The sequence below is a fragment of the Schistocerca americana genome, chromosome X (genome assembly GCF_021461395.2).
Source record: "Schistocerca americana isolate TAMUIC-IGC-003095 chromosome X, iqSchAmer2.1, whole genome shotgun sequence".
Classification (NCBI taxonomy): domain Eukaryota; kingdom Metazoa; phylum Arthropoda; class Insecta; order Orthoptera; family Acrididae; genus Schistocerca; species Schistocerca americana.
Genome location: NC_060130.1, coordinates 142,586,015 through 142,607,554, shown reverse-complemented (window position 1 = coordinate 142,607,554; position 21,540 = coordinate 142,586,015). Strand labels below are relative to the sequence as shown.

At 39.3% G+C, this 21,540-nt stretch overlaps 1 protein-coding gene and 1 long non-coding RNA gene across 2 annotated transcripts in view; one reads left to right on the top strand and one right to left on the bottom strand.

Moving 5' to 3' along the window:
• LOC124555738 (BTB/POZ domain-containing protein 7) overlaps positions 1–15,402 on the bottom strand; it is a 54,630-nt gene extending 39,228 nt beyond the window's left edge. Inside the window, exons 1-4 of the mRNA XM_047129761.1 lie at positions 15,107–15,402; positions 14,639–14,875; positions 13,641–14,556; positions 13,202–13,516 (exon numbers count right to left, since the gene is read on the bottom strand). Coding sequence (XP_046985717.1) covers positions 13,202–13,516; positions 13,641–14,556; positions 14,639–14,856 — 1,449 coding nt within the window. The 5' untranslated portion in view covers positions 14,857–14,875; positions 15,107–15,402. The remainder of the gene's footprint in view (positions 1–13,201; positions 13,517–13,640; positions 14,557–14,638; positions 14,876–15,106) is intronic.
• A 201-nt stretch (positions 15,403–15,603) lies between these two features.
• Positions 15,604–20,384, top strand: LOC124555428. Its single transcript, XR_006968553.1, has 2 exons — positions 15,604–15,833; positions 20,046–20,384. It is a non-coding gene; the product is annotated as an uncharacterized LOC124555428 (long non-coding RNA).
• The last annotated feature ends 1,156 nt before the right edge of the window (positions 20,385–21,540 follow it).

Here is a 21,540-nt window from a genome sequence, read left to right as displayed (position 1 = left end):
GCAGAGACAGAACACCAACATAAATCATAGACAACAACAATTATTACGAAAAAAAATAAAAACGTAAAATAAAGATGGCAAATAAAACAAACTAACTTTAGGCAAAAACATAATTAGAAACAAACCTATATGACAAAATAATAATAAGCAACTGAATTCCACACAACACTTATTTATAATGGTAACAATGTAAACATGTAACATCGCTGACCACTGTCACCCAAGCTGCCAGAAACATAGCATATATAGTAAACAAGTAACATCCAATATACAGCTCCACTGTACACCTGGGAGAAATTAATAATTCCAAAACAGATAGGACATGACAACAACGATGTTACGTGTGAGGTAAAACACCTAATGATATATTATAAATCTTCAGATCATAGTTAGAAAACCATTATATTAAGACCATCATTTGTCTATGTATTTACAGAGCACCTGACGATGGCAATTTGCCAAAATGGGCTCATTGTGAATGAGATAAAACATAAACAACTTACATAGCAGTGTAGCTGGCTATTATTCATAAATAATTATGTCATTAAAAGAGATATTTTGCACTGCAGGCCCCAAAGAACAAAATTTTATTTTTTGTTGTTTATATGTACAAAATGTTATCAGTTTCTATGCTATAACTAAATCTTCAGACGTACATAGTACGGTCCAGTCAATCAACTGCAGAATACAGCCAGCAAATCAAATAGTGTACACACAGAAGATAAATTGTGAAGGCCCAGCATGTCTCAATATATCTTCTATGTGTATCTATCTCATTTGCTCGCTGTATTCCACAGTCAACTCACTGGACAGTAATACGGATGTTAAATATGTTAGTAACATAACTCTGAAATCAATAACATATCATAAATGTAAACTGTGAAACTAAAAACAGATGACTGGAACATGTAAAACATTAATTATCAATAAATACATTTGAATGCTCAAGAATTCCACCTAGCAAGAAGGATAAGAAATTGAACGTATTTATACATATTGGCAGTCAAATTTCTATATTTGTCATATTCCTTTCCATCCTTTGGATCGATTTAAGTCAAGCTCTTTTCTGCACCCTCTATTCGTTGGTCTATGTTCAAATACATTTTTCGGTAATCTTTCTTGTCTCAGTCTCATTAAGTGTCCAAACCAAAAAGAGGTATCAACGTTCTAATTCATCCATCATGGTATCTTTCCTTTGCATTATGTGCTCATCTTAGAAACTCCGTTTCTACAATTTCAGTCTTCTTGCGTTTCTTCTCTGTAACAATCCAGCACTCCAAAACATAGATAGTAATTGGTTCAATAATGGCTTCACACTTATTAAGTTTTGTTTTCAATCCAATTTTTGTGGACCACAAAAGGGAGTTATTGCTCTCCTTCCTGGGGCCAATCTGTTTCTCAAGTCATCTTTGCAGGTTCCATCTTTATTAATTATACTCTCTAGGTATTCACATTATTCACAATTATCGATGGTTACATTGTCTGTTATTTCAAGATCTATCAATTGTGTTCCTATGGTTCAGTATTCTATCTCCTTGATGTTCAACTTCAGTGCCAATTTGCTATATTCTATTAATTTTATCATCATACACCTTCATCATTGTTCACAACCACCACCTGGTCTTATGCAAATAAAAGGATATACAGTACATACAGTGGTCTTATAATTGAATTCCTGTTCTACTGCATTTGTTTTTCCAGATCTGCAAGACGATTTGTAGATATATTTATGAATAATGTTTGAGATTATCAATTGCCTTGATTCAATCCTTCATTTTAAAAGATTTATAGCTTATAGATCCTACCCTTAACCTTACATGCACATCTTTATGTATGTCATACACACTTCTTACGTATAACGAGTCAATGAATACCACATAGTTCCAGTTCTTCAAATAGCTTGGTTAAGAGGGTTGTTGTTGTAACCATGACAGGAACAGTCGCGGGGTTGCTGTTAACGAAAACGCAGCGGGACCGAATGGGAGCAGCCCGCGAACAGGCGTGACGACAGACAACCGAGCAAGACACCAAGATCAGCAACAAAGTATTAAGCAATGGTGTCCCAAGAGATAACCTCACGAAATCAAAACAATGTCCACTCATAAATGGGAAGTAAGCACACGCAACGTAAACACGATACCTGTAAGCAAGATATCAACCAACTCAACGCAAATACCAGATTGCCTCACTGAGTGAGAGGCAGCCGCCTAAATACACAACAGGGTATGTCGCTACTGGCCACTGGGACTACGTGCTCCACAGTGGCACCTTCACGTTAGACTTGGGGCCAGGAGCACACGCAGCCACGGCTTACGGTGCAACTACTGCAGAGACCTCTAGGGTCATCGAGTTCCATGGCGTCTGGCGCGGATTCGAAACCCATGGCGCTCGGTACCAGAGATGTCACAAGCTTTCTCAAGATCGATGAAAACTAAATGTGTTTCCAAATTTCATTAAGATTTTTTTTTTATATCTGCAGGCATAGGGAGAACATATTATCAACATACAATCGACCTGCTCTAAATCCACTCTATTCTTTGATGTCTACAATTTCTGCTTCAATTGTTTCTCAGAATCCTACCACACAAATTTCCTAATTAACTGGTTACACTGAAGCCAGTTTCCTTTTTTGCTAATGTAACTTATTATAGAAATATTAAAATATTCTGTTAGCTCTTCATCTTCCGTCACCAGTTTATTAAAGAAGCACGCCAATATTTCCCATGAGGTACTCTGTCCATATTTCACTAACCCTATACTTGTGTAATTCAAGGTCCTGGTCCAGTGAATTTATTACATTTCATCCATTTGACAGTCTTTTCTACTTCATTGTGTGTCACTGGTTCAACATTAAAATTATCCGCATCTTTCAGCTGATATAGTACCTGCTTTTGTTTAAATAAATATTCCTGTGCTGAATTAACCTTAGCTATGTTAAGCTTTTCACTGATTTAGTTTCATCCTTTGCAGCACTGTATGAATAGTTATTTGTAAGCTTCTGACAGAACATATTTGACATCCAACGAACATAGTAGTTCATCCCAAAGACATTTGTAGGTTTCAGATCAGAGCTTGGATTGAGCAAATCCATCAAATCCATTTATTTTTTAACCTTAATGCAATGGTACTAGCTTTGGATAGAGCAGAATTACTATACCAATATAGTAAAGATGCCTTTTCAAAAAATGAGGGAGTATTTTATCAACCAAAACTAATAGCCCGAGCCTAAACTACGGAGGGGGGGGGGGGGGGGGGGGACCATCAGAGCACCACACCACCTCTATCAAATTTAATTGCTACCATAAGACCAGTTGAGTACCAATCACCAGACATACACCAAGTCTGCTCATAATCACAACAACATCAAGTATTATAACTAATCACTGCATACAAACTTCTTCTACCACCTCATATATCAGTATTGGAATTGTTTTGCAGTCATTTAATGAAACTGCACATTTGTTCTTGTAATCAATATGTTCTGTGTAGCAGTACAGTGATTAAAACAAAATTCTATATATTTCAATGAAGATTTGTGCTTGAGCTGCAATGGAAGTTATCTTAAACAGACGACAAAGATGTACAGTAATCAGTTGATGTATTAGATTTTAAAATTCAGTACTCCTTAATCATTTAATTTTTGGGCTCATATGAGCAAGGATTGTGTTTAATGCTTCAGTGACATTTCCACTTCATATCAGCAGCATATCACCAGCAGTGAACCTAAGCATGTTTAACACCTATGAAATTTCTCCAACTCAGTGCCTGGACTTGGGAGCCCAATTATCATGTACCATTCAAACTCAGATCTCTAGGAGACAGCTTCCAGCCCCACACTATCCATGTAAGCATCAACCAAATGTGGCTTTCCTGGGGTGATGGCAATTGAAAGTCTTACACCAAGTAGGTTAATAAGAGATCGACAGATCCCTCATGGTACACAAAACAGGCCAGGACACTGTCTCAGAAGCAATGAAAAAAGGCATACCAGATTTAAAGGAACACACCATCTCCAAGACTGGAAATGGTTTACAGATGCTCGAAAATAAGTGTGGGCTACAATACAAGAGGCTTTTAATGGGTTCCACAATGAAACTCTGTCTTGAAACCTGTCATAAAATCCAAAGTGATTATGCCCATTTATAATGTGTACGACTCACAAGACACAGTCAATACCTGTGCTGTGAGAGAGCAGTGGCAACACTAACGACGACTGTGTCACTGAAGTAGACTTACTAAAAATGGATTTCTAATATTCATTAACAAAAATAAATGCAGGAAACATTCCTGAATTCAAATCAGAGAAATTTGGAAATAAATGCAATGAAACAAACTGAAGTAACTTAATAAAGGCAAGTGTTCTGGCCAAGACCGTGTACCAATTGGCCTCCTTTCAGAGTATGCTGATATAGTAACTTAGCAATCATATGAAACTTTATGAAATATCTGTACCTAAAGACTAGTAAGTTGCACAGCTCACACCAATGCACAAGAATGGAAATAAAAGTAATCTGATGACTTATAGACACCTATCAAGGATATTGATTGATTGCAGGATTTTGGAACATATATTCTGCTCAAACATTATGAACTACCATGAAGAAAACATTCTACTGACACACAACCAAAGCATATTCAGAATATTGTTCTTTTGAAACACTACTCGCTCTTTATTCACATTAAGTAACAATTTCCAGTAGTCTGTGACACGATTCCTCACAAGTGGCTTCCAATCAGAGCAGACTGGCAGAATACCTATAGAAGATTAATCTACTCAGAGACTCTCAACACTATGATTGTCCATACTTTTCTGGAGTATTACTGTACAGTATGGGGTCCTTAACTGATAGCACTGATGTAGGACATTAAAAAAAGATCAAAGAAGGTTAGCTCATTTGGAGGGATGGATTGTTGGGATCAAAGGGACCAAACTACAAGGTCATTGGGCTCTTAATTTTTTGTGTGTCAAGCCAGGAACAGTCCCACAGAGAAAGGACACAAAAGACAAATCCCAATGGACCTAACCGTACCCGAGAATCAAGAAAGCCAAGAGACAGAATCAAGTAGAAGTGAGAGAGGGATAAAAGGGTGAAGGTGGGAGAGCTGCTCCACACACAAAGCAGCTGAAGACCCCAGGAAAGCCCTATAGCACTATAGGTAGTGTGTCAGAAAGTTTAAGGTTTTGCTGTAAGGTGGCCAAATTAGGTCAGTCCAGAAGGATGTGGGCCACTGTGAAGGTGGGCACCACACTGACAATGGGGTGAATCCTCACATCACAGCATGTCACTGTGGGTCAGCCAAGTGAGGCCAATGAGAAGCTGACAGAGGACAGTAGATTCCCTGAGAGAAGCAGGGAGGGAACACTGCCACATCGTTGTGGTCTCCTTTACAGTTTGCAGTTTATTCGGAGAAACCAGGGCACACCAATCCCCACTCCAAACCTCCAACAATTGTCAGCGTACAGTCGTCCGACTGTTTCCAGTATCCCCATCTCACAAGTTGGCATCTTGGTAGCCCATTTTGCCAACCTGCCAGCACGTTCATACCTTAGGATCCCTAAGTGACCAAGGGCTCATATAAACATGACCAACTCTCTAGCATGGTGTAGGCCATACAGGAGACCCTGGATAGTCACAACCAATGACTGTTGAGGGTAGCACTGGTCAACAGCCTGAAGACTACTCAAGGAGTCACTGCTGATTAAGAACAACTAGCCAGTGCAAGAACAAAGGTGGCTGAGGTCTCAAGTAATGACCACCAATTCTGCAGTGAATATACTTCATCTTTCAGCAGAGAATATTACATGAGTGTTGGCAGAAACGGTTCATACATCAATAGTAGGGCCACTAGTGTGTGCCACTTCTGAACCTGGAAACGAGTAAGAATGGCCAGGAACAGGGGCAAAAAACCATGGAGTCAACATAGTCTTTCAGTCCCAAGGATAACTGGAGACAGATCTTAGGATGCCGTATACATCGTGGGGACATACACGAATGCTCGCTGACAAGAGGCGACAGTGGGGAAATTGGAGTTCAGAACATGACTCCAGTCTTGTCCCTCCATTGTGTGCAGGAAAAAGGACACGGCGGTTCACATACTTAAGGGAGCAGCAACTGTGTATTGCATAGTTGAGCAGCAGTTGTTGGTGGCTGATCTGTAGGAGAGGGACACTAGCCTCTGCAAGTAAGCTGTTCACAGAGCTGATCCAATAGCCACATGTTGCAAGTTGGGCCTCAATGGTGTACTGGGTCAAGAATCCGCAATGCTGAAGGTGTTGCTGAGACATATGCCAGGTTCCCATAATCGAGATGTGACAGAATCAGAGCTTTGTAGAGTGGGAAAGTGTAGAGCAGTCTGCACCCCAGCTGGTGTTACTGAGACAGCAAGGAGTATTAAGGTGTGACCAGCATGTTTGCTCAAGTTGACGAAGCAACGTCAACTGGTACTGAAGGAAAACCCAAAAAATGTTAAGACACCACCACACTGAGCATTTGGTCCTCAAGGGTGTTTTGGTTGAGGATTGGCAGTAAAATGGCAACAGAAGAGCACGACACCTGTCTTGTTGGCATAAAACCAGAAGCTATGGGTGAGAACCCCAGACTGCACCTTTTCTATGACACCCTGCAGTCAGCGTTCAGCAACACCCACAGTTGAGGAGCAAAACAGGAAGAATTACTCTGTAGACCCTATAGCTGTAGCTAGACCACTAACAGCACTAGAAAAAGTGGGACACCATTCTCTAGTACATGGTGAGTAGTGTGGAAAGCACCAACTTCAACCCCCAGTGAGACTAGAAGTTCTGGCCAAAAATCGGGAGTTGGGCCTGGAGACCCCAATCGTGGAGCGCAGCGATGATGTGGTAATGCCATGTGGCACTGTAAGCCCTATGCAAGTCAAAGAAGACAGTAATAAGATGTTGACGCCAGGCACAAACTAACTAAATAGCAGACTCCAGGCAGACCATATTATCAGCAGTAGAATGGCCTTGGCAAAAACCACCCTGGGACGGAGCCAAAAGACTCCGAGACTTAAGGTACCAACCACAGCTGTCAGCTCACCATATGTTTGAGGAACTTGCAGAGAAGATTAGTGAGGGTAATTGGGCGGATAGATATCCATCTCAAGGGGTTGTTTACCTGGTTTCAGTACTGGGGCTATCAGGCTTTCTTGCCACGGGGATACGAACTCACCATTGCTTCTGATACGGCTGAAAATGGGAAGCAAGCGATGTTGACAATCCACTGATAAGTGTCTGAACCCAATGCACTTTCATAGATAGTATGATTCTTAAAATAGCCCTGATAGTCATGAGGGTAGAGGTTCACATTGCCGGGACACTAGTTTCCTTAAGGGTGATGCAAAAAACAGGGAACATGCACAAAAGGGGTCATAGCTCAGTCAAGTGGTGGTAAAAACTGCTACAGTTCCACTGCAGGATCACACTATCAGTATCCTGTGGGGGCATGAAGCAACCAAGGATGTAGGTCATACCTCAGTGCTGCCTGCTACCACTGGTTGTCACGACACACCAACAGTACAAATTTGCTTCAAATCAGGGTATGCTGGGGGGTCTGGGGCCACATGAGCCACCAGAAACGCTACCTCAGATACAGAGGCAAAACATGCAATGCCTGGCAGGGCTTGTCTCTCCTGGATTCTGGTACAGAGGAGGAATGTGAAGTCCTACAACCTGCAACTTCTGGCTCCTTCAGTCACAGGCTGGCATCCGGTTGCAGCTCAACATAGACCTGGGAACAGACTGTCCCAAGGGACCCCCTTCCTGGTAAGAGAAGCTGGAGGAGGGCATTGCTTCTCCAGCTGGGGGTTGGGGCTGACGCCCCCGGTGGATAGGAAGTCATCACTCCCAAATGGGGTGTGGGAGAAGCAGTAGGAGCACGACCCTCAACCACTAGGGGAAGGGGTGTAGGTGGGCAGCCCGAGGACTATATGCAGAAGAGACAGAGGGCGATGGCACAGTAACTAAAGAGGATAATGTCATCTTATCAGTAGCATACGTCACTGTCAATACATGTAGGATGTAGGCCATTGCATTTCGTATTCCTGGACTTTCTTCTTCCATTTCAAAACAGTGCAGTTTGGTGAACAGGACGAATGGTGCTCCCCACAGCTGACACAGATGGTGGAGGGGTACAAGGAGCATTTATTTGCAACTGACAGCCACAATTCCTACAGATGGGCCTGGCACTGCAATGTGAAGATGTGTCCAAAATGCACGCATTTTTAGCACCATTGGAGGAGGAATATATGGTTTGATATCACAGTGATACATGATCACCTTGACCTTTTCAGGCCAAGAGTCACCTTCGAAGGCAAAGATGAAGCCTAGAGTATTCACTCTGTGTGTAGTGTACTGTAACCTACTTCCTTTGTTTTCCGACTGCATTTCCTTAGGATCCTTCCAATGAATCTCAGTCTGGCATCTGCTTTACCGACGATTAATTTTATATGGTCATTCCATTTTAAATCACTCCTAATGCCTACTCCCAGATAATTTATGGAATTAACTGCTTCCAGTTGCTGACCTGCTATATTGTAGCTAAATGATGAAGGATCTATGTATTCGCAGCACATTACAATTGTCTACATTGAGATACAATTGCCATTCCCTGCAGCATGTGTCAATTTGCAGCAGATCCTCCTGCATTCCAGTACAATTTTCCTCTTTTGAGTGATTTTAATCGTTTTTCTATACCTCTGTCACCTATTTCTATATCTACCATTTTTTCATCTGTGAGACAATGTAGAGCAGGAACTACAGTGTAGTCTTCCTCTATGAAACAGCTTTGGAAAAAAGACATTTAGTATCTCGGCCTTTAGTCTGTCATCCTCTGTTTCAGTACCATTTTGGTCACAGAGTGTCTGTACATCTTGTTTTGATCCACCTACCGCTTTGACATACGACCAAAATTTCTTAGGATTTTCTGCCAAGTCAGTGCATAGAACTTTACTTCGAATTCATTGAACGCCTCCCACATAGCCCTCCTCACACTACATTTCGCTTCGTGTAATTTTTGTTTATCTGCAAGGCTTTGGCTATGTTTATGTTTGCTGTGAAGTTCCCTTCGCTTCTGTAGCAATTTTCTAACTCGGTTTACCTGGCCAGTAAACCATTGCCCAGAGTCCCCATGCCCCAGCCATGACAGGCACGTACTCCTTGGCTTGTGCGGGGAGTTTCCAGCTCAGGCACCAACAGTGCAATCCCTGATTTGTCAGGGGGCTACCACAGTGCACATATTTGACAACCCTTCCTCCCTATCCCACCACCTCGCATATGGAATGACTATCTTGCTGGGTTATGGGCCCAGTACTGCTGCAAGAAACAAGGGTGCAAAGAGAGGAAGGAATAAAAGTGGATTATATGTCACACTGGGTGACCTTCCCTGTGTGATCCACATTCCATTAAATTTAGAAAAGAAGTAGCAAGTCAAATGCAACAAGAAGACTGTAGAAAAAGAGTGTCCAAAACAAAAAAGTTCCAAGAACAACTGGTGCTAAGAAGACCATCCAATGGAAAAGTAGACAGGAAAAATGAACAGTAGGAAGATAGACTTGCAGCACAGATAGAGAAGAAGTGCTGGGACCCCATGGTGACCATGTATGAACTCACAAGACGGATGTGACACCCTGGGGGAGGCAGCTCATTTGGTAATACTGCAAAATGAGGGGCGGGGGGGTTGGTAATAGATATGATAAGTGAGTAGTGGGTGACATTCATTAAAACAAAGGCTTTTTCACTGTGGCGAGATATTTCCACAAAATTTCAATCACCTATTTCTCCTCCGAATGTCAAAATATCTCGACAACTCCTACCCACGTTGCTGAACCATCATGATGAAACAGAGAAATCAGTGCATGCATGGAAAGATTTGAGAATGGAATGGTCACTAGTCAAAGTGGCTCAATGAATCCTCTGCCAATCACTTAAGTGTGTAATGCAGAGTAATCAAGTAGATTCATTTACATGCATATCACAATGTAACAAAGAGCATATTTTGAGAGGTTCTTAGAGAAGTATGGTCACATGGTGTACTACGTGGCATTCCCTTCTTTTTAATTTCACTACCAAATATGACAATTCATGAAAGACTAATAAATCATTTGAGAACAGACACAAATAAGAAGAAAATTAATTATATTAATATCTGCATTATCAGTAACTGAATTTATAGTCCATAGTCCATTGTATTCTATGGTGATGGATGTGTGCTACTACCTGTGTCACCTGACTACTGTAGCAACTTAATAAATAGGACAGACCTTCCCATTACTAAAGAGCTCTAACTTGCTGCTGTGGTTAGTTGTCCTAATCCTGTTCTGAATACTACACCTACAACTATTGCCAAATATGCATGTACGTCTCCACATTTTCCCTGAAGAATGTCACAATCTGAACTGTTGACAAATGTAACCTAGGGATGAAGACCATCTCCCTCTTCCATCACACCCACTCTCCTCCCCACTTCCTCCACTTATTATTTCAATATATTCAGTCAATTCACTTCATATTTGGACATAGTAACCACCTTGTTGAACCTGTGAGAGTTATACATGGCAAGGAACATCCTCCCTCCATTTCAATAGAAAGTACTGTTTGAATAAATAATTCATTCTAATCTGATAACTGCTTTAATGAGTTTGTTTTATTTCATGTAGTTTTTTGCTTAGTGCTGTATTTGAGTTAAGAATAGTGCCAAGAAGCAAAATAATTATAGGGTTACAAAATCTGTTAAGCTAAAGCTATCCCCAATGTGAAAATTAATTTCAACATCACAGTACTTTGCTAGGCAAGGTGCTATTGGAGGGGGTATGCCATTGCAATCATCTAATCTTTGAACTGACTCACCCAGTCAGTTATACAGGGATGCTCAGCTTAATGATTACAGAAATGTCAATAACTACCAATCTGTTTCACTACCAATACCATTTTTCAAAATTTTTGAGAAGGTGATGTGTTCTAGCATAGTATCCCACCTTAGCAACAATAATATCATCATCAAATCACAGTTTGGGTTATAGAAGAGTTGCTCTACTGAGAATGCCACTTACATGATCATTCACCGAATTTTACAACCATTAAATAATAAAATGGTGCCAGTTGGTATTTTCTGTGACCTATTTAAGGCATCTGACTGTGTGAATCACAGTATTCTCCTATATAAACTGAAGTTTCATAGGATTGATGGTATATCCAACTAACGAATAATGTTTTTTCTAAGCAATAAAAGGCAGAAATTTGTACTTAGTAATTCAACCAATATAATTCAGGGATGTAATAGTGACGGGGGAAATCATGTATGGGGCAGCCAAAGGCTCAATCTTAGGTCCACTATTTTTCCACATACTACAGGATCTTACTAATACAGAACAAGCAGAATTAGTTCTTTTGTGGAAGACACTAGCATTGCAATCAATCCAAGCATACATACAGAATCAGAAGAAATGGTAAAAAATGTTCTTAAAAGTATCATTGACTGGTTCCTGTGAATGGTCTCACCCTCAATTTTAAAAAAGGCACAACATATTCAGTTCTGCTCATCTAGAGGTATTACATCAACGATAAGTGTAGCATATGGTGATGAAATACCAGAATAACCTAGTTCAAGCACATTTGCACATAGAATCACTGCATATCTTGGGGAGAGAAATCAGTAAGTTGGCATATTTTCATCAATAATGTCATTCAGAATAATGTTCTGGGGTAGCTCATTTTTAAGAAAGAAAGTCTTTGTTGCTCAAAAACGTGTTGTAAGAATGATATGTGGTGCTGCCCCATAATCATCTTACAGACATGTTTATGGAGTTGGATATTCTTGATCACTGCTTCACAATATATTTATACCCTCATGAAGTTTTTTGTGACTAAGCCACTACAGATAAAAATGGACAATCATGTACATGATTACAATACCATAAGGAAAAATGACATTCATAACTCCACATTAAAGTTGTCTTTAGCACAAAAATGGGTGCACAACGCTCCAACAAAAATTTTCCAGTGATACAAAAAGTGTCAGACAGCAAAGCAAAATTTGAAAATGAACTGAGACCGATTCCCCTTGACAATTCTTATTTTGTGGAATAATTTCTACTATTGTAAGGTGTTACAGGTGGTGGGTAGGAGTTACTAACTCATATCTGCATATCTTTTTTCTTTTTGTCATGAAAAATAAACAACAAAAACTTTTAAAAACTTAGAAATATTCACAATGTACCCACATGTACATACCATGCAAAATGATCCATGGAACACGCAACAACAACAACAACAACTAACTAACCAGCCAACTATGTAACGAACTTTGGCTTGTGGGTAACACAAACGCATATGTACTTTCATAAATATCTCAGCAAGTAAAGTCCCAACAGTTAAAAAAAAATTATTTCATCTAAATCTATAATACGATCTGTGAAGTGTCATCTCACTACCTTTAAATACCTGTGATTGTGCAAGAAAATGTTTAATGTCATCAAGGCAATCTTGTCAGCTTCCATTTCAGTCGAAAAATCAAGGCTCATGTGATGTGATTAATAGGAGTGTTTTTCCTCACTTTGAAAAATACAGTAGGCCTAATTTATAAACTAAACATATTTGCACTTCTGTTTGCAGTTCATACCTAGAATTAATTGATGCAAGGTCATTCAGATAACAGGAGTAGGTAACAAATTTGCAACATCTCCCATTTAAATTCAGTATGATTGGGTAATATGGAGAAGTAGCGGAAACTCTTACATGTGCTCAAAGATTAACATAGTTTCTCTTGAACAAACTACCACCTTACTATCCTCATACGATATAAAGCTTTTTGCAAGTCTTCCGTGTCATAGCTAATGCACTGCTATCTAACTGAAGAAAGGGAAGAAATAATGACATCAGAGCTAGCATTTATTTGGCACTAAGGTATTGGAAACAAAGCCTAGGTTCACATTAGGTACAGATGAGAAAAATCAGTCATAACGTTGTTGGAGGAATAACTGCACCATTTACTTGAAATAGTTTAGAAAAATCACAGAAGACAATCCAGAGTAGTTGGGTACAAGTCCAGTGTCTTAATCAGTGCACCACCACAATCCATATATTGACTTAAATAATGCGAAACACTTGAATACAGAATACAAGCAAGAACAACAAGCAGAAAATAACTTATTGAGTCCCATTAGTTAATATAAAAATAAGTCATACCTGCAAGAAGTGACTGTGCAGAGCATCAATCAAGTGAGATTTATCAAGCTGGTGTAATACAGGTGACTGTGCCACTGTCTGAAACTCCTCTCGTAAAAAGTGAAGAGCCTGGCGGTGTACCCAAGCTGAACCATGAGGTTGGCTTCCCCATCTCAATACTGTTGGTAGCGATTCCAAAGTCAGCCACTCTAAAATTAAATCTTCACAACCCTGAGAAAGTATATCCAGTTCCAAGAATCTGCCAATCTGATAAAGTTCCATTGCTTCTTCCAAAGGACTTGGACGTGTTCTACCAGTATTTGTCAGGGCTTGCACCTGTAAGTACAGTGGTAAAAGACATGAATCACAGACATTTACAGGTACAGTAATAAAAAATAAACATGGAACATTTAAAATGAAAATCTGTTACAAATGACTTATTTATTAACAATTGACATACCTCTCCCAAACTTCCTGCACTGCTTCCACAACCACTGCCTCTTAGTATTAATGAAAGGTCTACAGTATCCAAATAAACAGCATGTAACAGCACACGAGCATAACGTTTTGGTATTACACTTTCATCCAACACTATTCTTGTTGGTATATGAAGAGCTCTTTCTGTATGCTCCTCTCCAGAGCGGGTACGACGCTGTATCAAATTGCGGAAAAAGGGAGATCTTGCACTCAGAATTGCCTTATGACAAGGAAGTTCTAGTTTTGGCCGAAAGCCATATTCAGAACTTCCTGAGTCTGGCCTCTGATAATCCCCATCAGAAGTAAAAACCAAAGCAGCATCAGCATAATCACCCGTTTCTAACAGATATCGCAAGTCATGATCAAGAGGATTCGGCATACCAAATTCCTCACCAAGCCTCTGTAACAAACCAACATCCAAACTACCATCATGAGGACAGATGTCACCTGTGTATAAATATCGTAATAAAGCAGAAAACATCTGAACATCAACTCCAGGAGTCCTAAGCTCAAGGCAAATGCGTGCTCCATATCCTGGACAGCCAGCAAGCAAGTCTCTGAAATATGGACACCTTGCAGACAGCAAAGCACGATGCACTGGGAAGCACAACCCTCTGAACACCAAATCTGCATCTGTACAATATTTAAAATCGTATAACGTTGACAGATCTTGTTTGTAAGTAGCGGCTGGTGGTCTTGCCAACTCTGCTTGCACTGATAGGTCCTTCAAGGCTGCCAATGCCTCGTATTCTTCCAATAATGCTCCAACTTCCATTGGTCCCCATTCAGCAACCAGCTCACGTAATACACGCCCGTGATCACACGCCTTTGATGACCGACGACGACGAATAAATCTTTTTCTGAGTGTTGCAAACCCAGTTGCTTTTTTCTTCCTCTCCCTACAAAATTCAGAAGCCAATGTAAAACCACACATAAGGGGCACTGAACAAGGCAGAAAACAATAAAATAAAACGCCCATACCTTACAGCCACTGACAGTTGTTCACTTGTTCCTGAAGGTGCAACAACAGGTTGAAAAGCAGGTGAATATCTGGCAGTTTGAGTCATAGCACCAACTTGGCCCTGAGACTCTGCTGCCAGGTTGGAGGCAGATGCTCCCATTCTACCAGTCATGCGATCATCTCCCGCCCAGCAACTACGCTGCAACGCACAAGGAATGAGGGCTCGAAAGACATTCATTTCTTGCCCAGCATCCAGGCTGCAAAAACAGATCGAATTAACCAAAATCGGAGAATCTGTAATTACTATTGTATGATCAAGCTGAGATGTAGCATAAGCAATACAAATTTATTTAAAACTGTTTCCCATTCTCTTGTATCAAACTTTGTTTGAAAACTAAAAAAGTCATGCCCATCATGCACACAAGTATCTATATATCGTCTTGATTGAAAATAAACGATGTGTTGTTTTTCACATGTGTGTTACTCACCTGAGTTTAGAACTCGCATTTTGTGCTCGTTATTCTCTCTCAAGACCCTCGCATATCCACACTATGTGAACATAAACACAGCTCCACACAGTCTGCCGCCATGTTTACATTTGTCTAATGTTTTGACAATCGCATACTTTAAGTTCACAACGCAAATATAAACCATCCACTTAACTTTTATTTCTGAGAGGCATTTCTAAGCATGAAAGTAAGACCGAAACTATCCAATTACTATAAGCCTCACGCTCATTGAGCAGAAAAACTCTACTCTTTCGGCTAGTAGTTTTCTCATCGAGACTACGATAGTACACTACAGTAAGCAGCTGCCTGAATGTTGACAATATGAACCTGTGCGTTTCACTCAATAGGCAAACCCCCTCACGTTTTCAAGTATAAGAAATTTTAAAAGAACACTGTAAATACAACTACGAAGTCGTAAAAAATTATACAATATGTGATAGCAACATGCTACAGCAGTTACTACGTAGCATCTTTGGCCTCCCGAACATCTAAAAATATAAGTCTATTATCTTTGTTCGTGTAGCCATTTTCCGAACTCAGAAGACTGCAGGTTGAGCCTTTGAAGAAGGATTTGCGGTTTGAACAACTTGTAAAGAAAATGATTGGAATTCAAGGAGCATTCCGTGTTGCCCCGAGATTTGGCAGCATGATTTGCCAAAGTCGCTCTATTGTTTCGGGTGTGCCCCGAACAAAAATTTCAAAAGCGGTATGTTTGTGGAACTTATCTGAGATGAGCATTACGCTTACAAATAACTTTTATTTTTCGAAATCATTTTGTGTAGCTAGTTAAAATATAGTAGTAATTTAGATTATGAAGATATTTGTTGACTCAGTTTAATATTACCTCAAGTTGATAAGGTTTCGAGCAGGTTCTTTTCTATTCTAGGGTCGGAAAGAACAGGCCGCTAAGGTTTGTTGTAGCGTGCAAGTCTTACTTCGAATTATTTTCGATACATTCTGGTTGTAAGACATTTGTGTGCAAGTTGAAGGCCGTATAACCTTTACATCATCGTTCGCTACGTGTGAAAACCGTATCATGCATTAGTTACCGAGCGAGATTGCACGGTAGTTAGCGCACTGGACTCGCGTTCGGGAGGACGACGGGTCGACCCCGCGGTCTGGCCATCCTGATTTAGGTTCTCCGTGATTTCCCTATATAGCTTCACGTAAATGCTGGGATGGTTCTTTTGAAAGTAATGACCAATGGGACTTTAAACACTAATCTCCTCCAACTCCTGTTAGTTATGATTGTTAAAAGTTTAATCAGCCTGCTGTTTACGTTGTATGAACGTAAGTCAAAATATTTATTTTTATTTTTTTCGTTGGTGGTGGGATGTGGGGACGGAGGTGGCAACAGTATGTCAACCTAGTCGCCCTTTGTGATAAATGTTTCATATCTTAGTATGATAGTGTTGGGCTTTTTTCAACGTTTTGGTGAACCTCCTGTGTTAACAATACACATTCATTATACATTGTAGAGCTTTACTTTTTCACTGTAGCAGTAATTTGATTATGGCCCTAGGTAAACTATATGTAGTAATGAATTTATTTGTAGAGCTGTTGAAAGTTACTCAGCAGAGAAGCTAAACTTCCTAAAAACCTGCCAGGAAACCTCAGAAGTGTTTTCAGAACTATGACATGGTTACTTCATGTTTTTATCTGCCAGTCAATATACCGATATCTGAGTTATGCATATGTTTCAAAGTCTGTGAAGTTCCCATAAAAGACCATGCAAGTTTGTGACAACTGTGTAATCAGCTCTGGTGAGTGTGAGTGACCACTACTTGGGCATCATACTTTGCGTGTACCATCACTGCAGTGAGATTTCTTTACCAAAGAACACTCTCAGGTAATGTCTGCATCAGACCAGGAACTGGAGCCACATGCCAAGAAAAAGTTCACACCTTGTGTGTGTGTGTGTGTGTGTGTGTGTGTGTGTGTGTGTGTGAAGGGCGAATGTAAAATTATGTAGGCTGAAATTCATTTCATGATTACTTCAAATTTATTTTGCTTTTGTTAGCTAGTGTGTGATGGTGCTTCCCTTTGCTACCCACCATCATTTGTCATGTGGTAACACTAATCAATATATCCGTTTTGAGGTTGGAGGTTAATTTGATTGGGAATGGGCAAAGGCAGTGAGTGTGAATATGTAATAGTTTTGTGGGAACTGATTGCTTTTGGGTATCGCTGTTTGTTACCTCCATTTCTATTTATAAAAGATGTAGCTGCAAGGTAAATTAGGTAATGCACTCAGTAATAGAAAAATCTCAATTTTTTTTTTTTTACCACATATCCTGTAGAATGCCCTTTGACATGTTTAAAGGGTGTAGAGACAGACTGAGAAATTTTATATATGTATAATTTTTTTTAAATTTTGAAGTACACTGTAAATGAAAAAGTTGAGCAAGACACTTTTGCATTGCCTACTACATTGGATGTGGAAAGTTCACAATAAATTTGCATGTGAAGTAATCAATGTGTTTATTTGGGAAATTTAAGTAAGATGCAGTATGCAATAACAAGGTTGGGTAAAGCATTCACATTAGTAGATTTATTTGTACAGGGGTATTGCACATATCATGGTATTAATTTCAGAATGAACACATGTTCATACTTGATAACTTTCCAAGTTATGGAGTGCTGGCTTATGGGAGTAACTGTATAGATAGAAGTGAAGACTTTTGTTAGTGCCAACAGCTTCTTTTATCACAACTAGCATAATCAACCATAGTTACTAGGCAACGGTGTTTACAGTGCATATACGTACTGGTAAACAAAAGCAGATGTAACACTAGTATTGCCACAATTAATGGCCATACTGTTTCATATTGGATGTCAACAAGGACACAACATGAAAATGTTTTATACATGTCTCATAATTTATTTGTAACTGTTGTGCAGTGTTTGGACAGCTTTTTTCTTATTTATATGGCTACAGACAGTACTATGGAATATAATTTCTATAAGTTGTTCAATTAATGTGAACCACTTGACGAAATGGATTGGTCCTGTAGAGTCTTTCTATACAAATGAGCTGAAGATAGTGATTTAATTTCACTGAAACTGGTAATCATTGTGTATTATTTGTGCAGTCTGGGCAAATAATCTTCTATAATAAGATAAACAGTGTTTAGATTGTGCAGTTACCTCCCAATACAGCTGAAATTGTCCGGTAATCGTCATAGTAGTTCTCTAGTCCTTTTCTTCAGTTAAGTCCCCCTTTCCATCTTCTGTTGGTCTTATGATTGAAGTAAAATGGGAAAGAGGCAGCATACTTTAGTTAATAGTAAGTAAATGGATTAGTTGTGTGATAATGCACACTTTGTCTAACAAAATCTCTGTTGTTGAGTTCAGATGTGCTGGTGGATGTGTATGCAAAATGAAAGTTGTGGTAAGATACTGATCTGTGGTGTAGCCAAATGTCTACATTTGTGTCACACTTAACATATTGATTCTTAATAAGAGATTGGTCTTCTTCCAAGAACCAGTGTTATTTCCCATGTAGGACATTGGTTTGTCATATAAAAATAATCTAATTAAATTATGAAATTGTTAAATTCTGACATTTGTTGACCAATGTGTGCCTTCTAGAGGTGTATTTTAGTAGAGCTGATAAATACACTAAATTTTAACAATATTCATAGTTTCCAGAACTTTGGGGTTCAAATTTTTCTGTAGGAAAGTATGTGACCTTCCTACTTGCTCCTCTTGGGTTGCTCTTTTTTTTCTGAGTGACCTGCAATTCTTCAGTTTCCTTTTTTGTTCCATAGAGGAAGGAACTATAGAACCGAAAGCTACACTTGTACTTTGTATACACTACACTAAGAGTTGCGCCTTCTGAAGCAATGTAGTGGCCAGCATGTCTCTCACACAATGTGGCAGACTCATTTTTGGCTGGAAACTTAGAGATCTTTTACTTGGGCACAGAGCAGTGTAGTGGTTCCCTTCAGTGTGGGGTTGCTATAAAAGGCATCCATTCAACAACAAAAAGGTTCCTGCAAATTTCCTAACCACACCATTCACTGGTAGTCTAAAAGTTTGTATGTTCAGATCACCTATTACCAGACAGTCAGGGGTTTGTTCTACTGTTCAAACATGTAAGTGGCTGTTGTGAAATGGACAGAGTGGTTTACCAAGCACCTTGTGAAGCATGTTGAATGATGTGAACTCTTTGGACATAAAGTAACAGCAAATGTGCTTGATGTTAGATACATTTGTCACCTATAACATCACTGCAGGCTATTAGTGTGTGGAAAGCTTTGTTGCATCATCGACATCCCCCCACAAATTAAAAAGTTGTTTTGCTTGTAGTCAAATGCATTCATACATTTTAAGATGATTGCTGTGAAGAAAGAAAAATGACGGAAGGACCATGTGGATTGACATCTTTTGATGTGGTTCTGCTGTCTACTGCCAAAAATTGGGGTGTGTGGTTTTCTATCTCTTCAGAGCTTGAAGGTGGTTGCGGTCCCTGTTATGAACAGCTTACTGACATTGACAAGCTCAGTTGAGATACTGATATTGTCATAGTGTATCTGAAATAGCTTGTATTAAATAAAACTTTAACAGTATATATTTTGTTACACTTAGTGACTTGTAATGAGTGGTGACAGATGTGTGGAAATGTTGACTGCATTCACATTAATTTCAGTTGGTGCAGTTTATTTTTACATTGATGATGCTAAAGGTTCTCTAAAGTTCTAAATCAGAGAGACATTAAGTAGTGTAACCATTTGCAGCCAAACAAATTGTTTAGTGTTAGTAATTTGTTTGCCCAAGGATAATTTTACAATTATATAGGTTTGTCATCTTAATGCAAGGAATGTCTGTTTTTTGGAAAACTGAGAAATGCATTGCTTTTATAATTGTGATAGAGACTAAAATTTATAAATCGTAATTTTTTGCTCTTTGTTTACAGGAAAAATACGTCCTGGGAACAGTCCTGGCAACCAGTATTTGTGTTATACCAGCCTATGTTTTGGTTAATTTGAAGCATTATTCTGGAAAAGAATAACAGGCTTACTTTCTGTAGAGTACCTTAAAATTTTGGTGTAAATATTTCACTGTTATACTACTTAGTGCATTGTTGTTATTGTCAGCTACTGTGTTGGATGTAAGATTGCTACAAGCATTAACTAATGAAATAGTGCTGGTTGTGAGTAATACAGTTGTGTGAAAGTAAATTATGGTGGAAGTTGTCATATTTTACTTGTGAATGATGTACTAGCTGCAATAAAAGTTGATTATGTACAAAGTACGTATGTTCTAAGTTTTCTTAAAATACAAACTGTTATATACAGCTTACATGAGAAAAGACGCAAAAATGTTTTCGACTGAGTTATCTGTAAGCCATAATAGTAACTGCTTAAAACAACAGTAGCAAGTAGTTCATGGTTTCTTTGCATTAATTTGTATTGCAGTTCCTTGGACCAAATCCCACACAAAATAGTTATCTTATATAGGACCAGGAAGGCAAGGACTGGAACATTCTGCAAGAATTACTTGTATGTGCAAAAAGCTATTGCTGTGAAAAATCATAATCAGCTGATGTGATTAAGCTCTGTGGACAGAATTTCCTGCTCTTTCCAAAATGTTTGCACCTGTAGAAAATTCAGGAAGGAATGCAATACGTATGGGACTAAATTGCACCTCTAATAAATACCAAGTGTTGGACAAGCATATAGAAAAGATGGCAAGCTGTCTAGTTTCAACAGTCCTGGGCTTAGTCTGAGAGTTGAGCAATTTTCCTCCTTTCATGGGTTCCTCTATACTGATCAACTGCTATTTGGTGAGTAGTGATCTATCTTTGTACTTATTAGGATTTCTTAGGGTGTAATGGGGGTCTAAATTTCCAGTGGAAGAAATGATGTTCTGAAATAACAACGAAAATAATAAATATTTGACAGTCAGTTTTTTCCTTCTCGTCCCATCTAGTAAGTCCCCCCTGACCTGCAGTTCTTGGTGACTTTCCCAAACTCTACTCCTTTTGCTAAACCTCACCAACCCTTTTCCTTCACCTTCAACCTTTCTGCCAGGAGGAGGAGGAGGAGGAGCAGCAGCAGCCACTGGCTCCTAAAACCTTTAATACATAATACTGTGTGTGTGTGTGTGTGTGTGTGTGTGTGTGTGTGTGTGCTGCTTCTGCTTGGTGAGTAGATTTTTTTAATCTAAATTATGTGCTCTGGAAGTTGGCAAGCTGCAATAAACTTGGTGGTAAGTGGGTCATTTGTATGATAAAATGTCAATATCTTTTTTTCCTCTTGGTATGATTTTAGTGCTGAGTGTCATTAATGTGTAGAATTGTATTATGACACACATCACAAGCCCTGTCATCGGATGCAGTAAATGTTATGCAATGTTTCTTTGGAATAGTTGTTTTTGGAAGGATTTAATATCATTTTGCTGTAATTGGT